Source organism: Coffea eugenioides, chromosome 7 (assembly GCF_003713205.1).
Source record: "Coffea eugenioides isolate CCC68of chromosome 7, Ceug_1.0, whole genome shotgun sequence".
Classification (NCBI taxonomy): domain Eukaryota; kingdom Viridiplantae; phylum Streptophyta; class Magnoliopsida; order Gentianales; family Rubiaceae; genus Coffea; species Coffea eugenioides.
In genome coordinates, this window is record NC_040041.1 from 7,121,904 (window position 1) to 7,142,457 (window position 20,554).

Sequence of the window (20,554 nt, forward strand, 5' to 3'; positions counted from 1 at the left end):
GTTGGCAAAACCTGTTGCCTATCGGCCTTAAATATATTAATATTTTAGTCGATCATTGACATCCCATGCATGCATGATACATCATAATTCTTTCACTAGGCAATTGTGAAAGGATATTAACTACAACAGATAAAAAGAAAGAAAAAAAATGAGGTACGTACCTCACATCACACCTGACATAAACAAATGATTCTAATTAAACGAAAATGTTGGGGTCAATTATAATGTTTAAGTAACATGTCCAATTCTTTGGTTCAATTTAGTCGTGAATCTTGAGTTTCTACCTTTTTTAAAAAAAAAAAAAATCTTTACAAACTCTGGTTGTAAAGTCAAGTCGTGATTAATGATCTTTTGCACAAAAATTCACTTTAAGACTTGATTGACGAGCAATTTAACATGTTCCACTATTAAATTATAAGCCGTGGCATGCTATTATCGCACACATTTAGTTCATATGATTGCCAACAATCCTCAAATTTTAGGCCAAAAATTTTAGAGCACATCGCATTACCCCAAGATGCATTTTCTCCAAAAAGGTTTAATTTGCGACCAAGGGCGGGTGCTACTGTGTTGTGTATGATTAGGTCCGATTATTATACATGTTTAATTGTTTGTGTACAATTATATTACAATATTGTATTAAATATGCATGAAGTATTTTATTCATGACAATTACTTTTTTTACAAGTACAATAACATGAAGTGATTGTACATCGGGTAATGCAACCGGATGGGATCACGCGGCCATTCTACATAATCTTCTGTGTGTGAAAGTGTCTAAGAGCTTGATCATTGATTGCCTTTTACAGTAACAAAAATTAATCTACTAAAAGCGTTCAACAGTTTGTGTTTTCTTCTAAGAGAAACAAGAAGATTATTGGAATCATAATTTCATCATCCAATCCCTCTACAACTCGTATGATTGGCAAATTCATAGGAATATTCGTGTCTGTTCATGATGAGACACATTCATTCACTCATCCATGATATTTCGGCACACACAACAATAAAAACGACGTTATGATTCATTGTTTTGCAAATTCTCCATCACAAACATAGGAGAGATTTCAAAGAAAATGAGGAAAAAAGAAAGAAAAAAAAAGAAAAACAGATGGTCAAACTGACCATGTTGAGTTATCTAGATGAGTTTATAAAAAAATAGATAAAAGATTTTTATCTTTGAAACCCATTGCACGTGGGTGGGGCAATATGGCCGAAGTAGTTGAATGGGAGGATCGTTGTGACCATAGACCTTAGTAAATTTACCAAAGGCAAAAATAATTTATTTGATATCATGGATGGCCTTTTTTTTTTTTGTCACTTATCATCATCTATATCTAGACCTACTTCTAATCCTAATCTAGCCTATACTAGGGGGGAGGGGGGTGACCCAACAGGGTCAGGAAACCGATGGTACCATCGGATCATACGGGTGCAAAGTATCCACATGAATTTTAAGCAAAGCCACATTAAGAGACAACTTTTTGATTGGAGGCAAGGATTGAACCCTTGACTTCTCACCCCACACTAAAGGCGATGGCCAACTCCACTAAAGGGAGTTAAGGTGGATGACTAGTTACATAGGGACCATTTCATTTTTGTAAGCTAGTTCTAGTCTATTGCTCTTTTGTTGTGCTTATTTCGCTTTAGGGGTTGACTCATAGGTACAATTTTTGTAACTTCATGGTGTATTCACGCTTAGCCAACTCTTATTTCGAAGGCTACAATTTCTTATTTGCTGCAGTTTCTACTCCTACGAATTGTTTAGCACACTCTTTTTTGTTACTATAGGGCCTTGAAGTATAAGGAGATTTTACTCATTGGTGTCAATTAGGCGGATTGTAGACTTTTGCTGCTTTCCACGACCTTTAATTTGCCTTTTGCAAGACACCAATTGTCTAAGAGCTAGATCTTGTTTGAATTGTAAGTCTCGTAAAAAAAAAATTTTTTTAACACATTTCTTAGTTATATTTTTGTTTCACATACATTACATCTTTACTGTATATTTTTTTTATAAAACTTCCAAAAACCTAAAATTCAAACGAGCTCGTAGTTTGTTCAAACTGCCAGCTTCTATTTGTCCAGCTGCAGTACAAGGCGAAATGTCATCAAACAACTTTAAAGAATTAGAGACAAAAGACAACCATCCATCATGAAGGGCCTTTTCCATCATAATTAGGGTAGCTTGGAGGGGTCTGCACTTCTGCTGGCTCTAAGATGCTTTTTATTATTGGCAGGAAGTTGGTGGGCTTATCGGGCGATAGGGATTCCAAAGGCTTGAGTTTCTTTTTGTTGGGCGTAATTACTATCGTTGTTCAATGGCTTGATTGAACAGCCAAGAACACATGAATCACGACTTGATATTGCACAATTTTTTTCTTGCTCATCTGTATTACAAAGATGTAACCCTTTACTTGTTTTACTTTTTCCGACATTATATTTGTGTCATGGCATTTTGCCATTATATTTATGTTATGTCATTACATTTGTGTCATATCATTTTGCCTTTTTATAAAAACAGAAAGTGTTATGTTGTAGGAGAATGTCTTTTTAATACGAAAAGGCGTAGAAAAAATCTTAATCGTAGCAGGAGAAACTTTTACCTACCGAGTTCAACTTCAAAAGATTCTTAAAATTGGTTTGTTATATGCTCCCTCCGTCCCACTTTGATAGTTTTGTTTTCCTTTTTCGTCTGTTTCAAATTGTAATCCACATTTCAATTGAGAAATGTAGTTGTTTTTTAATTTCTCTAAAATACCCTTGTTTAATGTAAGTTGTTATTACTATAAAGTACCTTATTTAATATAGATTGTTAGTATTGAATGTAGTCTACCCCATTTAATGCATTTAGATTTTTCAAAACATATTGATATATGAAAAGCCAACTTTATTTAATGTAAAGGTATTTTAGGAAAATAGCAATCTAAATTTGTTTTTCCAATAAAGTTAACTACTTTTTCTTAAACTGTGTGAAAAAAAATTAGGACTATTAAAATAGGACAGAGTGAGTATTAAATTTATAATTTTGTCCTACAATTGTATTCTGTAAAAATTCTGAAGTTTCCAATTGTCCCATTCCACTGCCCCTGTAAGTCATCTAACCACTAAAGAGAAATATTAAGACCGACAGTAGTGCATTGTTACGTAGAAACTATGTAGTATTAACATGATTACTTGCTACAAGTTGAAGTAGCTTCAGTATACAAGCCAATCGACATACTCCGCTCATAATATCTGTAAATTGTTGGGTCTAATATCATTGCTCATATCTATAATCGAACATTTGCAGCAGGAAAATGGGACAATATCTTTGTTTCCCTAATTGAATGATCTTTTATCAAGGAGTTCTTTTTATGGCGGTAATTTCATGTATATCATTTCCCTATTGCTAGAAATCAAAACATTTTCCTAATTAAACCCTATCTCGGTTTCTTCTTGCCATAATATAAGGGGGCCCCAAAAAATTTTCTAGCACTTCACATATAATTTAGTTGAAAAGGCATTTTCAACCAAAAAAAAAAGAAAAGAAAAGGAAAGAAAACCGACGAGAAACTCTGTACATAAATAGAAAAGTAATAAGAGACAGTACATGAGCATTATATATCTCCAAGCAAATTAAAGAGGACTTCAACTGCAAACTGATCAAAGAGCAAATGGCAATGGAGAAAGCAGTGAAGAAGCCTCATGCTGTTTGCATCCCATACCCATCTCAAAGTCATATTGGCGCAACGCTAAAGTTGGCCAAACTTCTCCACCATAAAGGCTTTTACATAACATTTGTTCACACAGAATATAACTACAAACGTTTGCTGAAATCAAGGGGTCCCAAGTCGCTGGATGGTTCACCAGATTTCAAGTTTGAGACCATCCCAGATGGCCTCCCACCTGCTGAAAATGATGATGTTACCCAAGATGTTTTCCAGCTTTTTCCTTCAATTGCAAAAAATTTCTACCGCCCATTTGTTGATCTGATTAGAAGGCTCAACAATAAGGCTTCGGTGGATGATGAATTTCCTCCTGTAACTTGTATAATTTCTGATGCTGTTATGTCCACATTCACAGTTGAGGCAGCTGAAGAACTAGGAATCCCAGATGTACTGTTTTGGACCATGAGTGCATTAACCGTCATGTGTTTCTCGCAATTTCCTCAACTTCGTGAACGAGGGTATACACCACTCAAAGGTACAAAAAAGAATTTTGTTTTTTTTTCCTCTATACAAAAATAACATAACAACCTTGCAATGAGAAAATTGGATAAAGGTAATATTTTAGCAGTAATTCAGATAGTATATATAATGACTGACTCAATAGAAAAATATCCTATGAACCATAGAATGATTGGACTCAGAAATGGAGCAGCTTCATGACTAATGCAAATACTGCACGTGTAATTTGAAATCCAAAGGGGCTCAAAAAAAGGATAAGTTACCTTTTACCTCCCATATAATTTGATATTTTACCACATAACCCCTATATGGTTCAAAGCATCAAATCATAGGAGGGTAAAAGATAATTTACCCTTCAAAAGATTATACAGACTGAGCAAACTTTGCTCACATAAAGTTTAGCACTCAATTCTCATGCACTTCAAATTATAGTTATTATATTTTACAGCACATCAAATTATTTGGCACTGTTTTCTCATTAATAATTTTCTCTTCTTGAACCGAGACAAACTCAAGAATCAAGACGGTGATTAATGTATATAGGGCAATCAGGGCATCTTACTTTATCCTGTTTTGGCCAATATTGTATTTTATTTTTCATCCTTTGCCATATTAAGATATCAATTTTAGGTATTGAATGTTTCTTGTTTCAATTGTATGTAATGTACAGCTTTTTTTTATATATTTAATTTACAGATGCAAGTTGCTTTACCAATGGGTACATGGAAAATACCATTGATTGGATTCCTGGAATTAGTAGTGTCCGATTAAAAGACATCCCAACCGTAATCTGGACTACTGATCCCAAGGATGAGTTTGTGGATTATTTAGTTAAGCTCATACCATGGACTTTGAAGGGTGCTGCTGTCATTCTGAACACTTTCGAGCCGCTAGAACACGGTATTTTGGAGCAATTTTCTCCCATGATGGATCATGTATACACTCTTGGACCAATTCACTTGCTTCTCAAAGAGGTGCAAAAGGATGACCATTCCACAGAAGCAATCCAATCAAATCTATGGAAAGAAGATGACAGTTGCATCGAATGGCTGAATTCCAAGAAGGCAGGCTCAGTCGCTTATGTTAACTTTGGTAGCATTACAGTCATGACTGAAAATCAGTTGGTTGAGTTTGCAATGGGACTTGCCAATAGCATGCAGTACTTTCTTTGGATAATCAGGCCTGATCTTGTCAATGGAGGGCCAATCGATCTCCCGCCCGAATTCTTCATTGCTTCTAAGGATAGAGGGATGTTAGCTACGTGGTGTAATCAAGAAATCGTTCTTAGTCATCCATCAGTTGGTGCATTTTTAACACACTGTGGATGGAATTCTGTTCTTGAAAGCTTGTCGGCTGGAGTACCTATGATTTGCTGGCCATTTTTTGCAGATCAACAGACTAATTGCTTGAGTTGTTGCTCTTACTGGGGTGTTGGCGTGGAGATAGATAGTAATGTGAACAGAAAAGAGGTGGAGAAGGTGGTAAGAGACTTAATGGAGGGAGAAAAGGGCAAGGAAATAAAGAAGAAGGCACTGGAGTGGAAGACCAAAGCTGAAGAAGCAGTAAAACCTGGTGGATCTTCATACTCGAATCTGGATAAGATAATTGGAGAAGTGCTTCTGTCCCCTGAAATTTGAATTTATGTACTTAAAGTTTCCTTTTCCATTTCATCTTTTCAAGGGAAGATCATCATCTGATTGACCATTTAGCACTATGATCATGCATTTGTATCTCAAAAATGAAATCGGATGAACCATCCAAAGAGTTGGGACCTCGCGATTTCAACAATCGTTTGTAGTTGTATTCTGTGTGAACAAATGTTTTGTGAAAGCCTTTGCGGTGGAAAAGTTTGGCCAACTTCAGCATTGCGCTAATATGGCTTTGAACTGGATATGGGTTGCAAATTGCGTGAGGCTTTTTGATTGGATTTTCCATGGCTAGTTACTCTCTTTGTGGTTAGAGATCCCAGATTTTGATTGAAGAATATAAATCCTGCATGAATCTCATTCATCATTGAGAGTCTTTTACATGTAGGTAATCAACTTTTATAGACATTTGATGATATTTTTCTTTCTTTAAAAATGACATGTAACAAATTATTAGGTTGCAAGTTAAATTTTGTTGAATACCATCCTCAAATATGACATTTAACTAAACTATTAATGCGAGAACACATTTGATGATTTTTTTTTTCTTTTTCGAGCAACAATGATTTTCATTGATAATAAGCAAAACGTTTATAATCAGGAACAGAACCAATCATGTACCTGAACTGCACATTTCAAAATGAACTAACACTACTCACAAAATTGTCCAGTATTCAGTTCCAACCAAGTATTAAATCCAATGTCTCTCTATGTTTAGAAATCTTTCCGCTGGACGTACAGCACAATGCGATGCAGATGTTCCACCGTAGCAGTCATAAATCTACCACAAGAGACTAGCCTAGACTGAAAAATACACGGGCAAGACCTCATATATTTCATTTCAGACAAGTTTCTTGGGTATAACTGAATTGGAAGATGGAGTAATAAAAATTTAAATATGTTATAACTAAGTTAGAATATAGTGTAACAAATTTTAAATTGACTATTTTACCTGGAAATGGAGTAAAATGGGATTTGCAAGGCCCTGGATTCGAAAAAACAACCTGCTTCTCCAGCCCTCCACAGCTCATAAACGGTAGCAGCAAAGACTAGCCTTTTTAAACTGATCGATATAGGAATTTGAAGTCTAGCCAAATATCACCATGTAGGCAGGTTAATCAAAAACTAAAGATAACAAAAGGGGATACACACTTATGTTCAAAGGTGCTAGTTCATTTATGGAAGCAACAAAAGTTGACAATGATGCGGATGTGCAGCACATAATAAGGTCGATGCTTTAAAAATTAAATATTCTTCATAATCATTTCCGGGTAATTGCACCTTATGTGAGTTTTATTGAAGTTCCGAACGAACAAACGTTAACCAACACCGAAATGATAGCACTAGCATTATCAGCATCCACATTCATCTACTACAAATCTTGATGTTCCCTTCAGCAGATTGAATGGAAGAGAGGATTTTAAGTGAAAAATTGATTTTTAAGGGATTTCAACAAGAAATTAATTAGCATTCTTTTTGTGAACCAAGCATTGATTATAGCTTCCTGCGTCTTTTAATATAAGGGCCAACACTAGTTGGTTCAATTAATAAGGCATAGGCTGTAATATCTTTATATGTATAAGTTGCTAGTTAATTATAATATTTGAATAATAATTTGGATAAAAACTACTTAATATTGTTCTTATATTTTTTTTAATAGGTGGAGAGCTCAATTGGAAAGAAAATGGACCAATTTTGACAAAACAAATAGAGTAAATTAGCAATGGAGCAAAGACAGAGCAAGAAGCAAATGAGGGCTACTGGTTTATATGGATCTGCGGGCAGATTCCATGTCTAGCGTTGAACATTGAAAGGATCTTTGGGCCAGACTTCATCAGTCGGGGGTGGCAATTAAATCAAGTTGTCGTTGGCGGATTGGATTGAGACTCAAATATCCTGAATGACACGTCAACTTGAAAACGATCCGCAAAATTAAATGGATCAACCTTTTTGACCTGAATACGATCTGTTAATTTCGCAGGTTACCTGAACCAGACCTAAATAACTTATATGCTAATTTTTTTTCTTTCTTAGAGTTTCTCATCTTGATAGTACGGTGGACTTTTCTATAATGAAATTTCCATAAAAATATAGAAAATTTCAACCCAATCCTAGATTTCATAATTGCTGCTTGTAGTACTTCTTTGGCTTTCTTTTTTGGTACAAATAAATCATAAATAAAAACAAAATGTGACACTTTCACAAATAGAATCTATTTTTCACATAAAATTTATGGTTGTGTCATACCACTGATTGATAGCCTAGATTAGTTTTTAATTTACTTTATATGCCCAATTTATTTACTCCATTAAATTATAAAATTACACATTAAACAAGTCAAATGGGTCCTATGATTGACCTAATTTGGACCTATTTGCTTGGTGGATTATTCAGGTCTAACCTGATTTTGATCCAAACATGTGCAAAATAAACCATACCTACTAATTTCATGTCAAGCTCGAGTTGTATTTTCGGATCGTATCGAGAATTACCATTCCTATTCATCAGGAGATATGCTCGAGCTCAATTTTTGGCAGCTTTTAGAGACCTAATCATATCATACTTAGGTCACAACTTTAAAAGAAACTATAAACATGAGTACTTTATGTCGTTTTTAGGGAAAAAAACACTTGTCTGAACATTAGTTCTAGGTTTTTCTTTGAAAATTCAAGAATCAAAGTTAGAAATCAAGGTTTGGAATTCAGAGTTACGTCAACTGTGAAAAACATGCTCTTTATTCTAAGTCTTGTATTTTTCAACATTGAATTCTTGTTTATTCTTACAATTATAATGAACTAATTTTTATTTAGGATTAGGGTCTTGTGAAGAAGTTTTGATTATTTATTAAATTAAATTCTTAACTTTTACCTTGATTTATCTGTTTTAATTTAATTACATATTTGTGATTGGCCACCATAGACAAGCTCAAAAGGTTTGTATTGAACTAAGAAGGGATATACAACCATACACTAAATCGATAAATATATTTAGCCTAATCACAAGAGTATATTGAGATTTGTATTACATAATTAAATCACCCAAATTAAATACTTGTAACCTCAAGAGAGACATGAGATCTGATTGGGCACAATTTAGATGGATCAAAAGATAATCTAAGGTACTTGTGTATCATACATTCATGACTTGTTAAGAAATAACCAGATAATTCAAACTCTGGATCAAGATCTAATGCTCTAGTCTCTTGCCAAATGTTTTCTCAACCCTATTTTGTTCAATTTGATTATTTATTTTTATTTCATAGTTAGATATTAAACCTCTTGAATTTAAATTTTATTGCTTTCTTCTCATAATAATTAAAGTATGTAAAATTAACTCATCCTTGTAGGTTCGACCTCTGAAATATTTTAGGTGAATTATTGCTATGATTAACCCTGTGCGCTTGTAAGAAATTGTCGATCAATAAGGATGGGTTGATGGAGCATTTCCTCATAAAAAGTTGTTGTTCGAATTCCGTTGTCGATGTAAAAACTGTATTGATAAACGATTGTAAACTCTCTTGTAAATGACTTATAGTTCCAAAAACATGCTCTGACCTATGATGGTAACCAAAGTCGAGTCCATCCAAATTTTTTCTTACCAAAAAAAAATCTTTAATTTACCAAAAACTTGCTATGATTAATCCAAATTTAATATGAGGGCGTTATGTAATCATCATGTCATATTTTGTTAAAGGTTAAATTACCTTTCTACCCTCTGAAGACATCCATTTTTGTGGGATTGAGGATGAAACCAAATAGCGAATACACTTGTAGTTAAAGACAGGCATTGGATTCTTAAGTAAAATTTCCACACTTCAAACAAGAAAGAATAAAAGTAAAGAGTCCATGATCGTAATGCTGAATAACTACGGACCATGATGTTCCTTGAATGGAATGAAAAAAAGGGTTTAATACATCATTTAAATTTTAGGGGACAGAAGCACTTCTTCAATCATCTTGTCTAGATTTAAGTAGGAAGATCCACCCGGTTTTATTGCTTTTTGGGCTTTACTCTTCCAGTCCAATGTCTTCTTCTTAATCTCCTTGCCCTTTTCATCCTCCATTAACTCTTTTACCACCTTCTCCACCTGTGTTCTGTTCGCATTACTGTCTATCTCCACGCCAACATCCCAGTAATTGCAACAGCATAAACAATTAGGCTGTTGATCGCCGAAAAATGGCCAGCAAATCATTGGTACTCCAGCAGACAAGCTTTCAAGGATAGAATTCCACCCACAGTGTGTTAAGAATACAGCAATTGATGGGTGATTAAGAACAAGTTCTTGGTTACACCAAGTTGCTAACATCCCTCTATCCTTAGTAGCAGTCAGAAATTCAGGCGGCAGAACAACTGGCCCTCCATTAACAAGATCAGTCCTGATGATCCACAGAAAGTTTTGCATGCTATTAGCAAGTCCCCATGCAAACTCAATCAACTGATCTTCAGTCATTACTGTAATGCTACCAAAGTTAACATAAGCAACTGAGCCACGCCCCTTGGAATTCAGCCATTCGATGCAAGTATCATCTTCTTTCCATAGATTGGATTGGATGGATTCAGTGTAGTGGTCATCTTTTAGCATATCGTTCATAAGCAAGTGAATTGGTCCAAGAGTGTATACATGATCCATCATTGAAGAAAATTCCTTCAAAATACCATGCTCTAGCTCGTCAAAAGTGTTCAAAATCAGGGCTGAACCCTGGCAAGTTCTTGGCATTAGCCTTATGAAATAGTCCACAAATTCATCCTTGGGATCACTTGTCCAGATTATTGTTGGCATCTCTCTTAAGCGTATGCTAGTGATTCCAGGAATCCAATCAATAGTGTTGTCCATGTACCCATTTGTAAAATAACTCTCGTCTGTAAATAATAACAGAAAAACATGACCATATATATGACTCGGGGCAAAAAAATTCCGGTCAACATCTTCTTATGTCAAAAGAATACGGAAGGAAATTAGCAACTGGGGAAAATGGATAGATTAAGATGACTTAGATTTTCCTATTTCCAATTGATCACTATTCTTGAGTTTATACCGGTTAGGGGAAATGAAAAAGATGAATGTCCGACATGCTAAAGAACAAAAGAGGAAGGTAAAAGTGCTAAATGTTTTGAAAGAATTTCAGAATTGAAAATAAAGTGGAAAACATTTATTAAATTATAAAATCTTAAGAGGCCTCTTGAATTTCAAATGACATACAAAATTTGACTTAACCAATAGCTTGCTTTATCTAAACTATATGGTTGTATCGTTCATACACATATTTCTGCAAACTTAGCCACCATATTAGCTGAAATTAATATTCAAAAATTAAGACGTGTCTACTCTTTTCTCATTTCCTTTTATATATTCAAATCATGTGAAATGAACAATAATTAAGTTATACTCCATACCTTTAAGAGGTGTATACCCTCGTTCACGAAGATGAGGGAAGTGCAAGAAGCACATGACAGTGAATGCACTGACAGTCCAAAACAGTACATTTGGAAGTCCTAGTTCTTGAGCTGCTTCAAGTGTGAATGTTGACATAACAGTATCTGATATTATACGACTTACAGGAGGATAATCATCATCAACTGAAGCCCTTTTGTTGAGCTTCCTAACTAGATCAACGAAAGGACCGTAGCAATGTTTTTCAATTGAAAGACAAAGCTGGAAAACATCTTGAGTACAATCATCATTTTCAGATGGGGGGAGGCCATCTGGGATGGTCTCAAAATTGAAATCTGGTGAACCATCCAGAGAGTTGGGACCTCGTGACTTCAACAAACGCTTGTAGTTATATTCTGTGTGAACAAATGTTATGTGAAAGCCCTTGTGGTGGAGAAGTTTGGCCAACTTAAGCATTGCGCTTATATGACTTTGAGTAGGGTATGGGATGCAGATAACGTGAGGCTTCTCGACTGCTTTCCCCATGGTTAATTGCTCTTTCCTTTGCAGTTCATGTCCAGCTTAATTTGCTGGGGCTAATATATAATGCTGCGTGAATCATACTTCAGAGTTTTCTAATAATTTTATATCGATAGATATTTTCATACTTGTTTTTCCCTAGTGTTATTTTATACGAAAAAACGACACTTCAACCATATTATTGATTATCATATACCAGATTTTTCTGCCAGCAACAAAAAATCGATATTAGTTTTTGAAATATTTTATCTTTTCTTGAAAGGCGGTGTCCAGAAAATGGAGATTGATGTAGAGGAAACTATCACATACAAGATCAGTAGCATCGGATAGAAAGCACTATACTGCCAATTGATCAGAAACGTTTGCCAATTGATCACTGACTTTTTTCCGGGCCGGTGACGAGAAAGACGTATGAGTTGTCCAGAAAATGATTGATGCAGACGAAATTAACACCATAGAGGAAATTATCACATACGAGATCAGTATCATCTGACATTTGATCAGAAACGTTCGTCAATTGATCATTGACTTATTCCGGGCTGGTGACAAGATCGCTGGATGAGTTGTCCAGCAAATGAAGGGTGATATGGATAACTCCATAAAATGAAAGCTCACTGTCTATGTAAGAGCAAGCGGCATAATCAATTTCAGTAGAAACATTTGCTGTTCAATGACGGCAACTTTAAGTCATGTTTAGCGGTATTTGATTTGATTTTTTTGTCATATGTCAACTTGTATATATTTAGCAGTATTTGATTGGTTCGTGGTAACCAATATATATTACTCTTCTAGTGATGGTTGGCATTTTACAATCACCATAGAGTTTTTTCAACTTTCTAAGTCCATTAGGGCAGAACTAAAACTCAAAATAACGAACCAAATCTTTAAAAATAACCAAACAAAACCTGTTTGTGTGAGTTGCTAAATATCATTTGTATTCTCTTACACAGTTGATAGCTTTTGTAGTTTCTGATTTTTTGTGGACAAGATTCACAAAGTATTACTTTGTCACTTATATCAATTTTATTGGTGTGGTCCATAAAAGCTAAATCAACATCCAAAGCAAAAAAGGAAAATAAAATAAAACTGATAAAGACAAGACGGCCGACTCTGTCAAAGCAAGCCGTGAATCGTGTGTCTAACCACCTTAGTATCAAATCTTCCAACCTGCAGAATCCATCAAGAAATAGAATACTAATACTTAGCGCTCTCTCTCTCTCTCTCTCTCTCTCTTATTATTGAGGGCACATTGGAGCCCGCAAATCTTCCAACCTGCAGAATCTATCAAGAAATAGACTACTAATACTTAGCTCTCTCTCTCTCTCTCTCCATATATATATATATTTTTTCCGGTTGGAGAGTAGAGTTCTGGACTATGTCATAGACGGAAACTAAAAGAAATGTCAGTGGCAATTATTCAAAGAAAAATAAATAAAGAAAAAAGTAACAGGTTAAGATTAGAGTACTGTGATTTCCCCTTCCCCCCACCGGCCACCACCCCCCTCAAAAAAGAAAAGAGCTTCGTCCATTTTTGCTGTCATTTGGTTGGTCGAAGATATTTGCTCTTATTCTTGTAGTTAAAAAGATGCAAAAATATATGGGGCATCAGAAGAAAGTATCCACCTTCCATGGACTCCGATTGTATGGAACAAACTCATTGTTGCAAACCTGATTTTGGTTGAGATTCTGCCAATCCCTCGAGATACCACAGGCACAAATATAATATCAAGTGACAGACAAGAGGTTTATGATGTCCTGGACACTCATAATGACCAACTTTCACCTTCACAAGACATAACATTTATGAATTTGAATCAAATAGTTGTCGGTTTCAATAGATACAAATGCAAAACATCTATTGCATCACCAGGTAATCGTTGGTAAGTAGAAAGGCAACAGGACAGAGCAGTGATAACCGGCCGGGTTCAACAAGCTAGCTTGGTTAGCACCTGGTGAAATTTACTGGTACTAGAATCTATGTAAAGTCTATAACATAAAAGAGAGAACAAAACAATTTAACTAAATAAGATTTTTTAAAGGACGGTCTTGTCTTTCTCCCTTGTCCAAGCTCAACCAATGTTTATAAATTAATACAAGATACCCAAACAACAGGGGAGTTTTGAGTTTTGCCAAATGTTATAATGTTGACTTACGTGCATGTGGGACATGCATATACAATCACCCAGACAGAGACAGAGGATCCATATCTTGTCAGATGAATAACTTGGGTAGAGTGTAATATCTTAGGAGGAAGAGATACAATTTAATGTCTGTTTTTTATAAAAGATTCCAAAATGAATGATGATCTAAGTCGAGGATAGCTTAGCTTTTCACTTGCAATATCCTCAAAATTAAATACCAGTCATGTGATGGTACCTTAAATGACACACAGCGCGAACTTGTGAATCTGGCTATCGGCAGTGCAACCTGTACACATTCTAAGATATTGGATAGATTTTTTCAGTTGGCAGGCACAAAACTCTGAAGCAATATCTCTAAATCCTTCAATCTGCATTAGGACATACAAAATGGATATCAAGTGCAAACAAAGATTTTCTTGGAGTTGGTGACAGCAATGTTTACCTGACATCACTCAAGTCAGGGAACTTTGCTATTGCTTCTTTAAAATCCTGTATCAAATCAAAGAGCAATCTCAAACATATAATACCATAATAACAGTTGGTATCTCCGATGATAACGGACTCTGATCTAGCACCTCGTGAAACCCATTCCTCTCACCCAAGTATTTGAACAGGATACCACAAAAACGGGTCTTACCTGGTTAGCAGTTGAAGATGTATATGTAATTATACAAGGCATCCCAGCGCCTGTTGCTGCCTGCAAAAAAATTATGTAGTTTTTACACATGTTAAATCATCACAGAGTAACTGAAAATCATGAATTAGCTTTCCTGTCAAAAGTAAACAATGAATTTTATTTTTTTTTTTGCTTGTTAATTATTAGAAATTTGTATGCATGAAATTTGCCAAGTTTGCTTTCGATTCCTCATGGAAATTTTGTTGGACTAAAGCTAGAAATCAATAGAAGGGAGAATCACTTACTTGTGTAAAATCCTATCATAATGTTTCTATGATTCCAGTTCTTGTGAGAAACACTATACGGACTGAGTGAACCAACATTAGCTACTTTGTGCTCAGTGATATTCTCGCAAAAATGTACATCATTCCAACACTAGGAAAGTTAGACCTTACAAAAAAATTCATCAATAATTGGATATAATAAGTCAACTCTCTGTTGCATAAAATCAACTGATTATAGCTTTTTTAAGCTGAAAATAGTTCCCATTTGACTTCTGTTTTGAGTTTTTTTTAAGTTGATAAAAGATGATTCCAAAAAGCAGCTCCTCAGGTGCTTTGAAATACAGCTTTTGGCATTTTAGTAACTATTAAAAGAATAACATATTTCCAAATTTTTTAAGCAACATCTTAGAAATCACTCAATAATAATGGGCAATAACGGGCTCCTAATCTACTATCTCTTATGTCTACTTTTGTTCATCTTCTTTAATTCGCGCATGTCCGAAGTCAGAGAACTTAAAAGATTGTATAGACAAGCTCTTGATTTTAAAAATGTGATTTACCCATGAACTAAGATTTCAATTGGATACAAATAGGATAAAGGCTTTAGGTGAATTTAGTTGATTTCGGTTCCACATCATCAACAAAAGAATTTCATTGTGCATCTTATATGTTAGCAGAAAAGCAATGAAAGGGATGAAGGATGACAAAGAAATGGTGGCACATTTAGAATTCTAATAAAATATCTATTTAAACTCATTACATTTGGCTGAAATACAGCTTAAAAATGGTCTAAATAAGCAAATGCAGTCGCCCAGATATTAAAATTTTCTGTCGGTATCCACAGATAATTACAGCATAAAAACTGAAACATTTTCAACAATGTGCCTATGTTGACAGAGTCTTGAGTGGCGGATTTACACTGGGGGCACGGGCCCCCACTGCCCCCTTAAATTTCTATGATACCTATAAAAATTTGATGTAATTTAAATGTGCCCCCTAGAGTTTTGTGAATCTATTGATTTATAGGCCCCCACTGCCCCCCTTAAATTTCTATAATATTTATAAAAAGTTGATGTAATTTCAAGTGTGTCCCCTGGAGTTTTGTATATCTATTAGTTTACATGCTTTTAAAGTTGACTTTGATTTTACCCGTTGTTACAACTACTATAGAAAAGGTTTTCTTAATGATGCATATAGTGAAGAATCGGTTACAAAATAGAATGGAAGACACTTGGATGAATAATTGTTTAGCTACTTATATTGAGAAAAATATACTTCATGAAATTCAAAATAAAAAGGTTGTAAACCGTTATCAAAATATGAAAACTCATCATGAGCAATTGTAAATGGTTTAGTTTGCTTTTGAAATAAAATTATTATTACATTAATAATTTTGAATTTGTCTTTTGATGTTTTTCATGAAATATATGCATCATTTGTACTTGTTGATGAATATTTTTTTTCCTTAAAAAACTGAAAAAAGAGTGGGTAAAAAATTTTAGAGTTGCTTTTCCCCCACTGAAAATTTTTTCTGGCTCCGCCACTGGTCTTGAGCATTATAATCAAAGATTTTAAGAAAGTAGAGATTAACCTGTAGCCCAATAACACTATCCTCCACCACCAAGCAATCACCACCTGACACCCCAAGTTTCTGCAGAGTTCGATTTGCCATGTTCAGATTGGTAACTCAGAAGCAAAACGAATAAAAGTTTTTGCCATTTTGACAACCTTAGCAGCAGTTAGATAAATTGAAGGATTAGGCTTCTTCTCCTTCACATCATCACCTGCAAACCCAAGACAAAGTAGGGGAAGTAAGAGACTTTAATAGCAATTAAAATGGTCAATCAATACACACTAGGTTCACTATACAAACTATTCTACTGAATCAATTGAATTAAACTGCAAATACTGCAATTTATCTCCAGGCATCATAATATTTTTTGCACAACAAAGATTAGGCTATATTTCAAAGTTGGGGGGCAGGGTTGGGTTGGGTGGTAGGGGGGAGGGACTGTAAGTGGGAGGTCCTGGGTTCAAGACCAGCTACTTAAAAAATAATAATAATAAATAAATGCTATATTTCTAAGTCTTTACACTTGGTCAGTACTAGGACGTAGTTTCAAAGTTTACTAATTCACGGCTTCTTTACTTTCAGAAGACCAAAGAAAGTATTGTGGGAAGTGGTATTCAGAAAACTCCAATTCATAATTTTATCTTTCAAGTGCTATTCCTCCTCTGCCTACTTTTCTCATAGACCTCGATACATACATGCACAATTACATTTAAATGTGTAGTGTATGCATATCAAAAGGTGTCATAGTAGATATACTGCATATGAAGTGAAAATATTTGTCATTTTATATGTAACTTAGTTAACATGTATTTGTCTATTAAGTACTCATACATCAAGACATACTTCAATATTACAGGGACAACACATTTTCCCACCATCAGAATCACAAATACAACTAGAAACAAAACAGTTAACAGCAAAAAAGTATATTTTATTAGTATATTTCTTCTCTGCTATTTTAAACCTGAGTTGAGGTGGTACCAAAGCGAGGACTCCAACTAGGTAATGTCAACAGTCAAAGAGTCCACAAGAATTGCTAAAAATCATTATAACCATTTTAACAAGCATCATTGCAAGCAGTAAGGTGAATCTGATATCCTCAGCAAACTGTTTTGAGGAGCAGGGTGGCAATAAATACGTAATTCAAGAGATCATAATTGAAAATTTTGATTAGTATTAAACTTTTTAGACCAGTTATAAGCGACTTATGAAAACTAAACCTCCTCAAGAAGTCAGTCAAGAAAGCAATGATATATCCTTGTCTTTTAGAAAAAGTTAAACAATATCAAAACCCAAAATAAGACAACTAAAGATTCCACTTTTCTTCTCATATCTAATACCTAAGATATCATCCATATCATCCAGTTCAGATCACAGAATAGGTTTGCCTTGCAGATTCTGATTTGTCACATGACAATAAACTTCAATATTCTGTTCTAGAATAAATTAGGAGGATCAACCAGTTACCTTCGAGCACCATGCATATGAAATGCTCAGATAATAAGAATAAAAGCATAAGGTGGGCATTAGTAGAAATAAAATTTTAAGTTTAGCAAATACAGAGTCAAATCTGTAACATGTTAGCTAAAGAGTTTGAAGTACCCGCAAGGAAGCAATCAAGACCTTGGAATCGCTCCTAAAACAGAATCAGAAGTTTACAATAAGTGAAAACCTTATTTAAAGAAAAGAAAATGAATGGAAATAACTAAATCTAAGCAAGGGCTTACAATCCCTATTAAATTTTCAAGGCAGAGTACAACTGAGCTCTTGGTTGCTGCAGAGCAAATAGCCAGTTTCTTACCCTGAAACCAAGAGAGAGTAGGTATAACCTTTCTGATAAGAAAGAAGAAGCATACGAAAGTAGCATTCTAGGAACAGACAAGAATATATGTCAGAACCCAATAAGGTCATTGGTGATCTGATGCAGATGAAATGATCCATATTTCTAAGTTCCATGCTGGAGTGTTAAAGTTGTGTTTATAGAATTTCTATCTTACAGAAGCCTTCGTCTCATCCATCAATCTTAAAACTCCTGGTCTAGGCTTAACCTGCACAATATTATAGAAAGCCACCGTCATCATGTAATAAGATTGCAAACCACAAATACAGAAAGGGACAATAACAGCTCTTACAGTTCCAGATTTGATTATTTCTTTGTACCTCTCAGTCTTCCAGTCCTGCAAAAGCCACCAAAAATAGTCACTTTAGTCAACAATAAAAGTGTTTAAATGAACATGAAATTGATACGCGAAAAGTTAATTTATACATCATAAGATTTTAGTCATAAGATTTTAAATGCATAAGTAACAAATCAAGCACTGCTTACGGCTGCAGAAGTGCTAATGAACTCAAATGTGATGGATGGTACTTGCTCACAGGTACAATGTAATGCTTATGCAGAGCGACATCATTTTCTAAGCCTTAAATCCATACAGCTATACTACGGAAGTCATGTAGTACGTAAGTAAAATATTGGAAAGACTTCCCAAAAAACTGCTGCTTGATTGAAGTTCTCCTCTCCCTTTGTTCTAAAGCATCCACTTAAGACTTAATTATTTGTCACGCTGATAACTAATTACAAAATGCAATCTATCTAAAAAATATGGGTGCTAACTCGGTTAACCATCAACCTACTATTTCAGAGGGCTTGATCTGATAATAGGTTCAAGATAGGTTTAGAAGTTTTCAGCATCAGAGCTATAGCTGAAAAACATCATCAAGATCCACCAAGTAAACTGGCATTTCCATCTATAAGAAAAAATATCATAGCAATGGCCATGGTGGCAGGGTCCTGAAATCTGAAAACCTCAAAAGGGTCTAAGTGCGCACAACACAGTTGCTCATAAAGGTATTCCCTGGAAGGTTAGAACGAAGCAGCATGCACGATATCCAAAATTGTCTTTTTTTTTTCTTTAGGATTTGTTGCAAATTTTTCCTGATAGTATGAATCGTTCTACTTCTTAGACTCTAAATATTAAAACTAAATTTATTGGCCATGGTTCTTAGACGACAAGGTCATCACCTTTATCTCTAAATTTTGGCTCTTTTTCAAACACTATTTTCAGCATTACGCTTTTCTAGTATTTTGGCAAGCTCAAGGACAAGGTAAATGCTCACAGGGAAGTTAGCATGATGAAAAAAATAATAATAAAGTAAGCACGAGAAGAATTAGTAACAATAAAAGATTCACACTCTCCGAAATGATTGTTGCAAGTTTTTGAATTGAGCATGAAAATTAAAGAGCAATTAGCATAAGTAATAATTAACAACAAAGTGAAAGCAAAAACATAATTGGATACTCAACTTGAATAATGTCAACTAGCTTTTCTCTATCCTCTTTATTGTCCGGAGGCGTCTCAAAAATCGTTGAAGTTGGCCATCCATACTCCCCAAAATACCTAATAAAGGTAAAAGAAAACGCAAAAATCATAATCCAAATAGGATTATCGATCAAAAATAACAAGTGAAGAAAATATAGACACAAGTCATATAAGTTTACCATCGCATTTTAGGTTTTCCACCGCCAATTTGATTCTGGAGCTCATCGTAGAACTCGAGTCCCCAATTGAGAGGTTCAGTAGCTGAAGAGGAGCAGCGGACGTTGAAGTGAGAGAAGGCGTCGTTGTAGGCTTGTCGGTGTAAGTGCTCGGACTCCAATATCACGCCGTCGCAGTCGAATATCAAAGCCTGAAGCGCCCCAGCCGCCATGGCGGAGACCGAGAGAGACTTTCCCCTTCTTCTGGTAATCGCCGTCGGAGAAAAAGGAGAAGGAGATGGAGAAGAAGAAAGTGTTGGAAGAAATGTGGTGCGGAGGGTAGAAAGAGTGGTGCGAGAGGAAGAAGGAGAGAGTGAGGGATTGGGTGCGGAGAGGAGCATGGTGAATGATGAGGATGAGGACGCCATTGCTGGGTTGCTGTGATGACTGATGAGTTGAGTGGTGTTAACGAATTTAACGACCTTCGCTCTTCTGGATATCAATTTCCAAACATTTATTATTATTAATAAAAAAAAAAAAAAAAAAAAGGGGATGGCGGGGAAGGTAGTATGGATTAGTTGTGGTGGCTTTATGTTGGACTAGCCCATTTGATTTTGTGGAGCATTGTTTCAAAAAGGGCCTAGTGACAGTGGCATTAACACAGCAGCAGCTTCAGCCCAAGTCAAGTCCTCTGTCTCCTTTTTATTTATTTATTTTTTTTACTCTCAATGGGAATTTCCAC

At 35.1% G+C, this 20,554-nt stretch overlaps 3 protein-coding genes across 4 annotated transcripts; 1 reads left to right on the forward strand and 2 right to left on the reverse strand.

Moving 5' to 3' along the window:
* Positions 1-3,617: 3,617 nt before the first annotated feature.
* Positions 3,618-6,057, forward strand: LOC113778223 (7-deoxyloganetin glucosyltransferase-like). Its single transcript, XM_027323547.1, has 2 exons — positions 3,618-4,182; positions 4,863-6,057. The coding sequence occupies exons 1-2, from the start codon at positions 3,654-3,656 to the stop codon at positions 5,801-5,803; spliced, it is 1,470 nt and encodes a 489-aa protein (XP_027179348.1). The 5' UTR covers positions 3,618-3,653; the 3' UTR covers positions 5,804-6,057.
* Positions 6,058-9,585: 3,528 nt separating this feature from the next.
* On the reverse strand, positions 9,586-11,784 carry LOC113778256 (7-deoxyloganetin glucosyltransferase-like). The gene is made up of 2 exons (XM_027323592.1): positions 11,207-11,784; positions 9,586-10,672 (listed from the first exon to the last, which is right to left on the reverse strand). Exons 1-2 carry the CDS (start codon positions 11,727-11,729, stop codon positions 9,732-9,734), a joined length of 1,464 nt encoding a protein of 487 aa, XP_027179393.1. The 5' UTR covers positions 11,730-11,784; the 3' UTR covers positions 9,586-9,731.
* A 1,889-nt stretch (positions 11,785-13,673) lies between these two features.
* On the reverse strand, positions 13,674-20,291 carry LOC113777816 (haloacid dehalogenase-like hydrolase domain-containing protein At4g39970). Of its 2 annotated transcripts, none has more exons than XM_027323021.1 (11): positions 19,837-20,291; positions 19,642-19,735; positions 18,470-18,514; positions 18,335-18,385; positions 18,065-18,139; positions 17,940-17,973; positions 16,493-16,548; positions 16,356-16,415; positions 14,502-14,561; positions 14,307-14,353; positions 13,674-14,161 (listed from the first exon to the last, which is right to left on the reverse strand). In XM_027323021.1, the coding sequence occupies exons 1-11, from the start codon at positions 20,238-20,240 to the stop codon at positions 14,101-14,103; spliced, it is 987 nt and encodes a 328-aa protein (XP_027178822.1). In that variant the 5' UTR covers positions 20,241-20,291; the 3' UTR covers positions 13,674-14,100. The 2 variants fall into 2 exon arrangements, with proteins under 2 accessions (XP_027178822.1, XP_027178823.1); XM_027323022.1 differs by having other exon boundaries at positions 13,674-14,232.
* Positions 20,292-20,554: the final 263 nt, after the last annotated feature.

What these genes read in the sequence shown, in the direction of transcription:
- LOC113778223 (XM_027323547.1), top strand. Translation starts at nt 3,654, where the DNA reads ATGGCAATGGAGAAAGCAGTGAAGAAGCCTCATGCTGTTTGCATCCCA. An exon ending in AGGGTATACACCACTCAAAG is followed by an intron (nt 4,183 to 4,862) that starts GTACAAAAAAGA and finishes TTTAATTTACAG; the next exon opens with ATGCAAGTTGCTTTACCAAT.
- LOC113778256 (XM_027323592.1), bottom strand. Translation starts at nt 11,729, where the DNA reads ATGGGGAAAGCAGTCGAGAAGCCTCACGTTATCTGCATCCCATACCCT. An exon ending in AGGGTATACACCTCTTAAAG is followed by an intron (nt 10,673 to 11,206) that starts GTATGGAGTATA and finishes TATTATTTACAG; the next exon opens with ACGAGAGTTATTTTACAAAT.
- LOC113777816 (XM_027323021.1), bottom strand. Translation starts at nt 20,240, where the DNA reads ATGGCGTCCTCATCCTCATCATTCACCATGCTCCTCTCCGCACCCAAT. An exon ending in TGGATGAGACGAAGGCTTCT is followed by an intron (nt 18,140 to 18,334) that starts GTAAGATAGAAA and finishes TCTTGGTTTCAG; the next exon opens with GGTAAGAAACTGGCTATTTG. An exon ending in TTGAAAATTTAATAGGGATT is followed by an intron (nt 17,974 to 18,064) that starts GTAAGCCCTTGC and finishes ATTCTGTTTTAG; the next exon opens with GAGCGATTCCAAGGTCTTGA.